This window comes from Phyllopteryx taeniolatus, chromosome 1 (genome assembly GCF_024500385.1).
Source record: "Phyllopteryx taeniolatus isolate TA_2022b chromosome 1, UOR_Ptae_1.2, whole genome shotgun sequence".
Classification (NCBI taxonomy): domain Eukaryota; kingdom Metazoa; phylum Chordata; class Actinopteri; order Syngnathiformes; family Syngnathidae; genus Phyllopteryx; species Phyllopteryx taeniolatus.
This window is the reverse complement of record NC_084502.1, coordinates 5763434-5776434: the sequence shown is the minus strand read 5'-3', so window position 1 is coordinate 5776434 and position 13001 is coordinate 5763434. Positions and strand designations below refer to the sequence as shown.

Genomic DNA, 13001 nt, shown 5'->3' with positions numbered 1-13001 from the left:
GAGAAAAAAAAAGGGAAGACCGGTTGTCAGTCAGTCACAGTTCTTGTTTTTCTTCAGTGTCCCAGTAAAATCACCAACCAGCCTGGCCGGGAGTTCGGCAGCACCAAAGACTTCCCCGACTACGTGCTCCAGTTTGCCCGCAGCCACCCGCTGATGTGGCGGCCGGTGCACCCTGCCTTGCGCCGACCGGTGCTGGCCAAAGCCAACGTTCCTTACAGGCTAAAACAAATCACGGTGGACCGGGTTGAGGCAGAGGACGGCCAGTATGACGTCATGTTTATCAGCACGGGTAAAACTTGTTCCTTCTTTCCGCCGTGTCAGAAATCATCTCGTTTGATCGGATGAAGACGAAGAAGACTCGAATGACGTGTTCGCTTCTTTTGTTTCAGACATTGGGACGGTTTTGAAGGTCATTGCCCTCCACGGTGGAAACAGTCTAGAAATGGAAGAGGTCACACTGGAGGAGCTGCAAGTTTTTAAAGTACGTTTGATTTCAATTCTATCTGTTATTATCCTCCCACAGAGCCGGATTGGTTCTTATCCAACCGCACTGAAAGCCTTATCACTCATTTTTGTCGTCACTGCAGGTGCCGACCTCAATTACATCAATGGACATATCAGTCAAAAGGGTAAGTTCCCATCTGGGTTTCGTCAAGTCTTCTCAACTTCAATTTCATTGGAATTGTCCAAGGTCGGATTTCAGAACTAATCCATTCCATGGTCCAAATGTCCACAGTATAAAGCCGATATTAACTTTTAACTTTTAGGTTTAAGTAACATTTAACACTTTTAACGGTCTTACAAATCCATAAATAAGTAGCTCATTATTCTATTCCTCTCACGTTCTCCTTCGCTCAACAATTTTTGTTGGGGATGGTCCTTGTGGTAGAAGCACCGCAAAAAGCAGCAAACAGCCAACGCCCTGAGTTTATCCTTTGATTCTCACCAACTTAAGCTCTTGTGAGGGGCCTGACAACTCACACGACGTGTATAATTAGCAAAGTGAGCCCCCGAAATGTGTCCCTTTTCAACAAACGACCTTCTTATTGTATTGTAAAATCCCACTGAGCTCTCAAGTGTGTAGGGGGCCGTCGCTGATGTCGTCCTTTCCCCTCCTCTGGTCATCAGCAAGCCCTGTACGTGGGCTCCCCGGCAGGCGTGGCCCAGGTGAAGCTTCATCGCTGCGAGACCTACGGGAAGGCTTGCGCCGAGTGCTGCCTGGCCAGAGACCCTTACTGCGCCTGGGACGGCTCGTCCTGCGCGCGATACGTCCCCAACAGCAAACGCCGTTACCGAAGGCAGGACATCAGGCACGGAAACCCGGTGCTGCAATGTCTGGACCAGAATTTTAGTGGTAAATGGGACTTCAACTCCACGTTTATACTTCATCAGCATTCCTTAATGGAGACTTATTATGGAAAATAAGAAATGTTTCAACGAGCTCAATAGGCCCACACACAATGCTCATTCTGCTTCTTTAAGAACATTTCCAATGTTTTTGCTTGAATCAGAGGACCTGGAGGAAATGGAGGACCGGGTGGTCTACGGCGCTGAGAACAACAGCACTTTTCTGGAATGTGTTCCTCGCTCCCCACAAGCTTCTGTCATCTGGCTGGTGCAGCGCGATGAGCGTAAGGAGGAGGTGAGATGAATTGCAGGCTTTCAGGTGCTAATGTACCGCACGCGTACAAAGTACCCAAACCCGCTGGTGAGCGAGAACGCTTCGGGCAGTCTGCAGGCCATTTTAAGCGTGGCTGCGTATAATCAGTGCGAGAGAGGAAATGGGAATATTTACATTGCAATTTTCAGTGTGCACCCCTACATTTTCTGCTTGCGCCCTTCAATTTTTCAGTTAGGGGCCACTGTGCTCCCAGTACAAAACAAAAAAAGAATTTCAGCGCTCGTATGGTGGTAGTGGGCATTTAGGAGTGTATGCTCACAGTCTGACCCACGGGCGGGGTGTGGATGAAACACACAGTACGCGGCCATTGCAATCATCCTTGCAATAAACCATTCACGTTAATTCCCGTTTTCCTGATTTTGCCATTATTTGTGCGTCTTTTCCTAGAGAGACTTTCTTCAGGCTTCTGACTGGACAAATTGGCCTACAAGGCCATTTTCCTCCGTATTTAGCTTTTCTGTTCTCTAAAAAAGTGGCACCGAGAATGGTGAACTATTACGATGCTAAGTTCGACACTTCAACATGGAGGTGCAAACCAGTAGACGTCAGCCCTCAACTAAGTGCCACTCAAGTTAATATCATATAATGGCAGGAAGGAGGAGGTACAAGGGGCTGCAAATATTTGGGGTGCCATGTCATTTCTGGCAGGCGGTCGCCTTTAAACTTGAGACGGGTGCGCAATGTCGCCACGCGCTTGACTTACTCAGCGGTGTTTTGACACATGGGCCAAATTGTATTTGAAAATAGAATTCTCTTTTAATAAACAATGTCTTGCTTGAGATGATTGACCACATGCCACGAAGAGTTGAATTCACTGTACCTCTGGCAGCACATGAAGCCCCGCTCCGAACATGAGACGGGCGGGCCCGCGGCGATCACGCACATGTTGAGCTCAAAATTCGTCGCGCTTTAAGCGAGTGCCTCAGTCGGCCGTATGAGGCATTAGCGCCCCTCTCGGTTTCCCTGCAAATAAACAGCGGGCCGCTGGACGGTCGTCGGAGCAAAGGTACGGAATACGAGCTAGCGGGGCATAGCGGCTTACGAGAGAGAAGGTTGAGGTATGAATGAACAGAGCCACAAGAAGTGTCCTGGTGTCGAGGTATGGAGAACGTGAGAATTAAGGGGGCAAATATAAACAGCGATCGATTGAATGGGAGATTCTAGCCGAGAAAGAGTATCGCTTTGAGCATTTCATTTCCATTTGTTGAAAGGCTTCTGTGGCATCCAGTAGCACCGCTGCAGTCAGCTTTGCTTTGATGCTTCGGTTATATTGGCGGCACGTACACACAACGGGAGACTTCGTTACCGGCCGGCCGGCATATAGAGCAGCCAATGGCTGCGTGGCTATAAGCGTGGCATATCAGCCATTGAGGGGACGACGGTCTGTTTACATGAATAAACCTAACATAAGATTCAAGTCAAGTCAAGTCACAAGAAAATCCCGGATGGTTTGAAAATTCCACCTGGGCTCTTTTTGTCCGAAAGTCGACGGGTCTCAAACTCATAGCGTTTGTGCGATCTGTCGTGCGCTGAAATGTGACTGCACGTTTTGACGGACTGCATAACGAGCTAAATATTGGGAATAAGACGATGAGTTCTTTACTCTCCTATCCGTTGTTATCATCACAAGAACGTTATGTGACTGGAGGTGTAGCGCAGCCAATGAAAAACGCCGGTCAATGAGGGCATAGAAACGCAAGCCACAGTGCAGTGGAAGAATACATCTCGACTGAGGTTATGCAATACAAAAGGACAAACGGATGTATTGTCACTCTACATTTGGTTTCCTTGACTGTGTTGTGCTAGCAAAATGTATCCCTCCGCCTCATTCAGGTCAAGATGGACGATCGGGTCATGTCTACAGAGCAGGGCCTCCTCTTCCGTCGTCTCCTGAACCAGGACGCCGGTGTGTATATCTGCCGCTCCAGTGAGCATGGCTTCAGCCAGACCCTCGCCAGACTCACCCTCGAAGTCCTCCAGGGTGACACCTTGGATGAGTTGATGGCACGGGACAACACCGGCCTTCCTGACCTACTCAAAGACAGAGCGAACTACAGGAACTGGATGCCTTGTAGCTCATACAACAGGTTGAGTCCCGTCGGCCAGTCGCGGATGTGGTTCAAGGATATCATGCAGACGATCGGCCCGTCCAACCTGCCGAATGTGGAGGAGTACTGCGAGAGGATGTGGTGCAACGAGAAACTGAGGAGGAAGCACAAGAGCATGGTGGAGAAATATCGGCAGGCCCAGGAGAGCGCCAGGAAGGCCCGCAGCAAGAGTTCTGGTGAGCGCAAACGGACACCGCGGGACCTTAGCACCCGGCAGAAGTGATGGTGAAAACTCACGGAGGGGAACTCAAAGAGAAAATACAGACAATTAGCTGGAACTGGATTTGTCAGGAGGTGCGGCCGTAAGAAAGTAGATGCTTGCTTCTGGGTATCACCCCTCAAAAAGGATTCCGGGTGGAATTAACTGGCCCCCGCGGGACGTGACGATGAGATCAATTGAGGATGTCTTTAAGAAAGCTCGGGACGCACATAGCGGATGCCGACATTTAGGTTAGCGTTGGACCTGCTTAACTACGTATTTATGGGCCGTGCCCGAGCTTTGTTTCTTCACTTGGCAGTCCAGTTCTCAAAGTTCAGCATCATCTCCGCTTGACCCCAAAATGCCGACGTCATGAGCTCAACTAGCTAATACTGAAAGCTACATACAAACGACACGTTGATGGTTCAACAGATTATGAGCACGTTGCTTTGTTTTCACTTTTCGTTCCGTAGGAGGCGCCAGAGATCTCAGTGCTTCTTCGCTAATCCTTAACTAATGCCGAACATTGTTCCCTTGTTTCCGCAATGCAGTCTAGTTTATTTAGTTTCGTTCAATATGAGACGCAAGTGTGACATTTACCGTAACCGTCCAAAATCAATCGGAAAAAAAAATGATGGATGACAATCTTCATTGGTTTACTTTCCACGACGTATTTTCATATTCACGAATTCAACTTTTAAAAACTCGGCAGCGGAATCATCTAAATGATTTTGAATCAACATCGGAGATTGCCATAACAATCCGTTTTGGTCTAATGTGTTGCAATGGTTCCCAGAATGTTCTCGTTTAACAGAATCGTTTGTTTCTCTCGTGGACAAGCAGACATGACATCATCAGAAATGTCGAGTGCGGCCTCCTCATTGCCATAGTTACTGCTTAGATAGTTTGCGTCAATGTGTATTTATGGCAACGTGTTCCAATCTGGAAGCCCTCTAATGCCTCACAACTGGAAGCTTTTATTGTAGAAATGAAAAACTTCAAGAGGAAATAATGAAATCATCATACAAGCATTTTCTTTGAGAAATTTCTTTCATTCAGACAATTCTTCACCTGATGGCTTCTCCTTGGTACAAGCACACTCAAAGCACACTTTATTTTTCTTGTCTAGGGGACGGTGAGGTTGACTATTGGCCTCCAATTAAGGTGTTTTCTCTGCAAATATTGCTCCCAAAAAAGCTGCTTGACAGGAGGATGGTGAAAGATCAAATGTGACGTTTTGAAACGAGCCCAACTGCAAGAACTCTTTCGCTGAAAGTGTGTCATCATTCTGTGCCAAATGTTAAATGATACTTCATGCACCTAAACCAACAGCACAATTTACAACTTGTGGTCCTATGTGTATTGAGATAAACCTCCTTTAATTGCAGTCTCTTTCTCCAATGGAACTTTTAAAGGTTTTGTTGCTTTTATAAGAACACAATAAGAAACATAAAACGATGAACTTGTTCCCTATCTGTAGTAGCAAATGACTGCCCATAAACAGAAATGGGCAGGCTGTCAAGTGCATGCCAATGCAACAGGTGGCGCCGATAGGGTGTTAAGGCCGTTTAGCCGATCAGAAGCCTGGAAAAAGTCATGTCTGGGGAAGGGCCGTTTCGAACAATGGCAATGGGAGGAAATGCACGATCATAAGTGGAAAAAAACAAAACGCACTTGACTATAAAGTTAACAAAAAAAAAAAAAAGGAAAACAAAACAAGGCTACATATTCAAATTTCACTTCCATTTCACGCAAAAAAAGGCATTTTCATTACAAAAATATATATCCATGATGATTGCTAAAGCTAATGCTACTATGTACATAATAGAAGGCAAGCGCTACACATTTGCTGTCCCTAATTGTTTGGTGTCTGAGATTTGATATGGAATAAAACACTCGCTTAAAGAATGAACATGAATTGCATATTGTTGTATTTACATTTGCGTATTTTCAAACAGTGTAACGATGTCAGATGTGCTATTAGTGTTAAAAAAAACAAAAAAGTCTTGTGATGGTCTACCATTTTTTTCATACCAAAAAATGAAGCACACAATTTCCTGCACTTTTAGTCAATTTTCACTTGATGTTTTGCAACCTGTGCAAAGTGAACATTTTAGTGTTTCATTCCAAAAAAAACAACGAAACTATAACCGAAGCCAATGGAGTGAACTTTGACTGTACTGTTTTGTAAACTTGTCCTGTTTGAGGACCTACTTGCTATTCAAGCATGTAGGTCCACCAAGCATGCCACACACTACTATGCTATTGAAAAGGATTTAACATTGTTTTTCTGTGCAGTTATTCATTGTGGGATTAGTTCAATGGACTTTCCGTAAACATTTTGGAGGAAAGGAAAAGTATGTTTGCTTTCTTTTGTTTTGCAAGACAAGACTAACGGCGCCAGTGACACACATTTAGAAACAAACTGTGACTCTGGGAAAACAAAGATGTGCTCCATTTCATACCAAATGCAATAAATACAGCGGTACCTTGACATTTGAATGCCCCACAATTTTGAGTAAATTAAACCATAATTTGGTTTAAGAAAAGAAATACATTGGGAGTCGTCATATGTGACACGTTTTCAAATGAGCCCTCTGCTGACCTGGGTTGTGCATTTTACTTTTTTCTGCTTCGCCTTGTTATAAAGATAACGAGAGAAAAAAAGCACCTCGGTAGAGTAAATGATGAGAGAGAGAGAGAGAGAGAGAGAGAGAGAGATGATAGATAGATAGATAGATAGACCACCTGGTTAGCTACTATTTGTGTCACATTTAATGTTAAAAAAAAAACACGAGAGTTGAGCAAAGTTTATGAGCCCTCCTAAAAGTTTCAAGATGTTTTTTTCAATCAGAATGGTAAACCTCTGCTGACACTTGTATGACAGCTAGTGCATAATGTCACTGTTAAACTTAAAAACATTGCCTGTACTGTAAATAAAGGTTTTATGATGGCAACTTTTGGACTGCGGAACAAGTTATTGTCACCCAAATATAAGTGGTCGCGATGGGAAATGTGGTTTTGGAAGATCACCAAATGGAAGTTACCGATTGTGCTCGCATTTCCAGGTGCTTATTGTCGGACACTTTGGCAATACCTGAAGCAAGTGAACAGCGCGACGATTGTCTCCGCCTCCTCATCCACACCGACTTAAGGAAGTTTCTTTTGCACTTGGACATAGAGATGCGGGAACAGAAAATGACTTTCTGCTAGACCGTTCCCACCAAGTCGGGAGCCTAAAATCACCCCGAATGTCTTGGTAAGATGAGGAATTGAGATTCCTTTTGTCCAACTCGTGACCGATTCATGAAACGATGAAGCGGTAGGCCGACGTCCCACGGCCGCGGTCCTCGCGGTGAATTACTGCCCTGACGAGACTGCCCGCGTAAGGCTGCGTTCGCTCAAAGCTGCGGTCGTACAAAGTGTGACGTCTGACTGCGTTAGATCCGGGATTGCCCGGCCAATCCGCAGGGGACGGGTCCCAGATTTACAGGCTCCGCTTTGACAAATGATGATTCATCTTCAGATGACCAAAAGACATTTTTACTTCAGTGGAAGGCTCTGATTTATCGGGGGCTATTTTTTCTCGAGGTCAAATGGATGAGAGTTACGGGCGTCTCGTAAATGATCTGGGATCTTAAGACACGTGAAAAAGAGACATCTAAATCATGCATATTGTCCTTCCCTGAAAGGTCATAGGACATACGAAGCAATTCAACTCGACTGCGGTGCGCCTAGAATACTTCGGACTATTCTAGCGTAGCGATTGCTCTGATCACCGCGTAATCTCTGATAAATAACACTCGAGCATAGAGGAAGTCCTCGAGTTACGACGTTTCGACTTTACGACGCCCGTGCCTCGTCCGCCATTTTGTCCCAGCACCGTCGTGTTTCTCCTTAGTGCTTGTGCGTCGGGAGAATCTTTGCCTTTTTCGCCCTCCATTTGTCACGCTCTCAGCAGTCATGGTAAGTACAGCATCTTATTTTTTTGGTGTGAATGTATTTTAGTTTCTTTATACGAAGCGTTAACCTTCGCCGCTACGGTCACCTGACCGTGGTCGGGAGACGCCTTCTCCAGGGCCGAGGTTGTCCTCCTCGGGGTTAACTCCCTTCCCTTGTTGCCGGGCGGCGGCAACAATAAAGGCACGCAGTCCCGTCTCACCCGCACATCGACGCACATCGACGCCCACGCACACCGAGCTCGCTGTCACAATCGCGTGGGACAACACCCGTAACAGAAGTATTTCGCCGTAAATTTCGACTTTAACGGTGAAATCCGACTTACGTGGAAAATCGCATTACGTCGCCAACGTAGGAACGGAACTCGTTCGTAAATCGAGGACTCCCTGTACTGAATTGTCGTGTCGTATAAACGGTTAAGTACGACTGTAGCTGAAAAATAAAAGCTGTCCCAGCCGCTACCTTTGATAAGTCAATCACTTCATTCTGTACTTACGTCTTTGTCAATACTGTTTTCCTCTTGCGCTCAACGTCACTGCTACCCCGATAAAAGAGTTTCGACTTTCACACAAAGTTCAAGAAAGCACACAAACCCTCCTGGGAAGGGGAAGCGGAGGACAGTCGACTCATTCGTGTCATGTGTTGGGCGCCGCTCGTCCTCGGGGAAACACAAACGAGGACGCAGTTCTGCGAGTCTTTCACGACATCCCAATGGGGCATCCATTCCAGTCTCGACAGTACAACGCAGGATTCCTGAGACCCGACGAGACGCTTCAAGCAGGAATTTCTGACTTCCGTGGCGTTCCGCGCAACGCAGCAACAAACCGCTTCTTCTTCTTCTTTGCCTTCCACAGAAGCCACGCCCATTTTCATTCCACATCTTGAAACAGTTCAATACATGCAAAAACTTCCATTCGCAATCTCACTGACCTAAGTGGAAAAAATAGGTTAACATTTCCAATGGAATCCTCTTCTCGTCTCGAAATGCTCACTTTTGGCTTTCGCCATCTTGGACTGAGCAACCAGCACAGATGAACGTGAAGCCCTTTCCGGAGTTTCTTTGATCGTCGTGGCATTTAGAATATGTGCCGCCAAAGAAAATTCCTTCAAGCGGTAGCGCTCCCGATGCTCACTAAAATGAGGCACTCGGGGTTCCGACGTTAAGTCAGGAAAGTACGGAAAAGTAGGAAATTTGATTTCATACGTTTGTGGGAAAGTATGGAAAATGAAAACGATAAAATCTTCACGTTAGGGTTTCAAATTCGGATTTCAATCGAGGATATGTCAGAAGGTCAGGATAAAGTGAGGAAAATAGAGTGAGGTCACGCATTCTGACGGTTGCAACTCGGGTTTCAAAAGAGGGTTAGGGTTTCAAAGAAGGCTTTAAAAACGGGGTTTGGGTTTTGAAATACTGTTTAAAATAGGCTTGGGGTTTAATAGTAGGGTTTAGAAACAGGGTTTGGATTTCAAAGTGGGATTTCGAAATGGGGTTATGGTTTCAAAGTAGGGCTTCAAAACAAGGTTAGGGTTTCAAAATGATTTTCCTGCCAGCTTCTCCTCATCAGGGGTCGCAGTAGCCCATCCCAATTCCACGTCGACAAACAAATATTCCCACTACGGACAATCGGTAGTTTGCATTTTGCCTTTTTGGGGGACGTAGAAGGCGAGCGCTGTCCCCTGGGAAACCCAATGCGAGCGCATGCGAACTCCACGCACAAAAGCTCCTGCGGAGATTTGCCCCCGAAAGCCCAACCCTGCCCCCGAGACAAAACCAACGTTTGCTACGCGGTGTTCTCCCGTAAGTAAGCTTGATAAGACGTTCGCCGTTTTCCCAAGGCAGCGGTAGTACTGCGATCTCTCGGTCGGTCTCGGTCTTGGCTTTGGCTTTGGCTGCTGCGGGTATCGACGCGGCAGTGTGTAAGCGCACTGAAGAGCCTGGAAGGACACTCTTTTCCTCCTTCTTCTTCTTCTTCTTCCTAGTAATATGAAAAGTGCCAGAGGCATTTTGGAAGACAGCTGCCCGGTGAGTAAACAGTCGAACGAAACAATCCAAATGAAAGATGTCAGGACTTCACTCGCCAGATCATCATTTGTGATCTAACCGCAGTTTGCCCGAGGCCACGGCGGTCGTTGTCAATCGCGTCAAAACGGCCCTCCTACCAAAGCAGATGGTCCACGCGTGTCATCGCATTGGGCCCGCCGGCGGGAATCCAGCCGGTCTCGTTGGGACTTGTCATTTCCCGGAGTGAGCGATCCTGTCCAACAAAATCCGTCCGTGAAATCATCCCCGTGCGGATGTTAGATGCTGGCGGCAAACGTTTTCGAGCGGCGCTGTCGACGACGCGTCACGGAGGCATTAGAAGAAGAACGGAAAGACGCTTGGGAAGTGGACGATGGACGACATTTGTGCACACGCGCTGACAAATGTAAAGTAAACAGGAAGAGAAGAAAATCTGGTGTGGAACCAAAGTGAGTTGCAAATAAACAATGGTGTTTCATTTAAACACATTAGATTTGGTCACAAGCAGAAGGTATACATTTATATTTATCATATATCCTATATTTTTTAGGAACATAAGTGACAGCAGTGACATTTCCCAGGCTGGGGAAGTTAGTTCTGGCTAATAAAAATAACTGTAATACTTCAAGAGCGTTTGTTTTCAAACACCGCTAGACTGCTTTCCAATTTTTCTCCTAAATTCAACAACCCAAAAATACCTCGCTTAATGTGAGACGCGAGTTGACACTCATCGTTACTGATGAATAGTGTGCGTGCGTGCGTGTGCGCGTGCGTGTGCGCGTGTAGTTTTGTCAGAGGTGATATTGTTGATGGTATCGCCCCCAAGTGGCCAATAGGTGCATTGTCCCGAGTCCATTTCAAGTCCATCCATCCGACCGACAGCATGGCCTCAGCACAAAGAAGCACACCGAAGGACAATTTTATTATTATTATTCTAGCACAAACAGAATCATAATAAATACGATATTTCATAATTGTTAGAATCAATCATTATTATATGAGTCATAAGATTTTGCCTAACCGCTACAGAAACAGAATGGATGCATTTGCCCGTTTGCGAACTGAACTGAGCGCGCGGCCATTTGGGTGACAATCCCAAAAAGTTCATTTCCGCATCGTCTCCCGTGCTTGCTGTTGTCGACATTTATTCACGCGCACCGACCGATGTTAACCGAAACTTTAGCGCACGATTCGACAGAACGCCGCCGTGTTTACGTACGACCGTTAGTGCTAGCACTAGCTTGCTAGGCTACGTAACGCCGTATCGTATTCAAAGTAGGTCAACATACCTCAAGCGGTGCTTGAATGAACTTCCTCTCCTGAGCCCCGGCGACGACCACCGCACGTTTTTCCTCAGTTTGTTCTGTTTTCCCTCCCGACGGTACAGCGGCGTTGTCGCCGTGGTAACCGGCAGTGAATCGGCGACACGTTTTATGGTTCCGCTTCTTCGGCACTGTTTGATTTTGAAAGACGGAATACGTGTCGCGCCTGACCGAGATACGGCAAGATTTGACGCGGTGCAGTCGCCAAACACTCAATTTGTCACGTCGTCTGATGCGAGTTTGTCGCTCTTGTTCTTGTCATTTGGGAGAAACCGTTGCAAAATGCGGTTGTCCTTCACGGGAGAACTGGCAGCTTTGACCCCGCCTCCGAAGATGCTGCCGCTATACCATACGAAATCAAAAGTTAGAATGTCCACGTAAAACTATATCTGTGCATAGAAAAGACATCTGGTAAAAACCAATACTTCCATTGCCAAAAATATTTTATTATAAAGTGTGTGTATAGAACAAAGAAATATTGAATGAACGCCATCTTCATGTCTTATGAAAATTGCGCACGGTGAAGGAGTTGCAGGATTTCTATTTTGGCCCGACTCCTCTTTTCATTGTCCAGTTTTCGGAGGCGAGGGGCCAAGCTGAGTAAGAACAGTTCCTCCTCATCCTGCTCTTTACTCAGCATCTCCACGAGGTCTCTGTCCAAGTCGTCCTCCTTTCGCCGGCCTCGTTTCCTCTCGCGATGGCGACCCGGGGCTTCGCGCCGACGAGGTTCGGTCTCAGACGAGGCGCCGGACGTGGACGCCTCTCGGGGGACAAAAGAGAGATCCAGGGTGAACGTTTCCTCGCCGGAATCCACAAGTGTGGGCGGTTGCAAAATGGGGGCGGAGGGGCGAGAAATGGGAGTCGGGGAGCGCGCGGCGTCGGCGTCGGCGTCGGCGTGGGCGTGGCTTCCCCTCTCCGACACGGTGTTTTCCAAAAAAGTCAGAATGGGATAGAATTTCCAGCTTTTCTTTTTATCAGCGCTTCTTTTCTTTTCTTGAAGTGCTCTCCTCTCCCTGATGTAGCGGTCTCTCAGGCTTTTCCACCTTTTCTTCAAGTCTTCCACTGCATAATGAAATATGTATATGGATGTGTGGGGGGAGAGAGAGAGAGAGAGACCTATGAATATTTTGCACATCAAGCCTTCCAACAAACCTGGTATATGCAACGTGGTGGAAATCTCCGTCCATCGCTGTGCCTTTTTGGTCACGTCCCGGTACGCATTTTGTCTCGTATCCCAAATTTCGGGAGAAAGAGAAACGGCCCGTATGAGCGCGTCCTCCATTTTCCCCGAGTGCCGCTTTGCGGTCCAAGCAAGTCCTTGCAAAACGGCACCCGGAAACCACTCCCTCTCCCATTGGAAGAGCTTTTTCTGACGTCGCCGCGTCAAAGCTCCGGTGTCCAATGACGCGACGCCGAGCGTCAGACGCCCTCTGCATTGACGCTCGGCGTCACGTCAAGACGCGCTGACGTCCCCTCGGCGCGCGCGCGATCGATGGGAAAGTCGGGGCCGGGTACGCAGCGGCCTCTAGTGGCCGGGTCCGGTACAACAGCTGGAATCGCACACTGAATTGAGACGTGCAGGCAGGCAGGCAGGCAGGCAGGCAGGCCTCTCTTATTTAGAGCTGAGCGGAGCTAACATAACTTTCAAAAACAACAACAACAACAACTAAGGAGCAAGAATAGATGAACGAGGAGGTTTGAAATTAAGAAA

General features: G+C 47.0%; 2 protein-coding genes across 2 annotated transcripts in view; one reads left to right on the top strand and one right to left on the bottom strand.

Annotated features, from left to right (window-relative positions):
• The window catches only part of sema3bl (sema domain, immunoglobulin domain (Ig), short basic domain, secreted, (semaphorin) 3bl), a 54457-nt gene extending 47512 nt beyond the window's left edge, over positions 1 to 6945 (top strand). Inside the window, exons 11-16 of the mRNA XM_061766067.1 lie at positions 58 to 289; positions 390 to 481; positions 588 to 629; positions 1129 to 1354; positions 1512 to 1642; positions 3515 to 6945. Of these exons, the coding sequence (XP_061622051.1) occupies positions 58 to 289; positions 390 to 481; positions 588 to 629; positions 1129 to 1354; positions 1512 to 1642; positions 3515 to 4012 (1221 nt within the window). The 3' untranslated portion in view covers positions 4013 to 6945. The remainder of the gene's footprint in view (positions 1 to 57; positions 290 to 389; positions 482 to 587; positions 630 to 1128; positions 1355 to 1511; positions 1643 to 3514) is intronic.
• A 4770-nt stretch (positions 6946 to 11715) lies between these two features.
• LOC133474388 (transcription factor Adf-1-like) lies at positions 11716 to 12877 on the bottom strand. The gene is made up of 2 exons (XM_061766078.1): positions 12443 to 12877; positions 11716 to 12352 (listed from the first exon to the last, which is right to left on the bottom strand). Exons 1-2 carry the CDS (start codon positions 12570 to 12572, stop codon positions 11793 to 11795), a joined length of 690 nt encoding a protein of 229 aa, XP_061622062.1. The 5' UTR covers positions 12573 to 12877; the 3' UTR covers positions 11716 to 11792.
• Between the last annotated feature and the right edge of the window lie 124 nt (positions 12878 to 13001).

Coding starts and splice junctions, on each gene's coding strand:
- LOC133474388 (XM_061766078.1), bottom strand. CDS start 12,572: ATGGAGGACGCGCTCATACGGGCCGTTTCTCTTTCTCCCGAAATTTGG. Junction 12,353..12,442: donor CACCACGTTGCATATACCAG/GTTTGTTGGAAG, acceptor TTCATTATGCAG/TGGAAGACTTGAAGAAAAGG.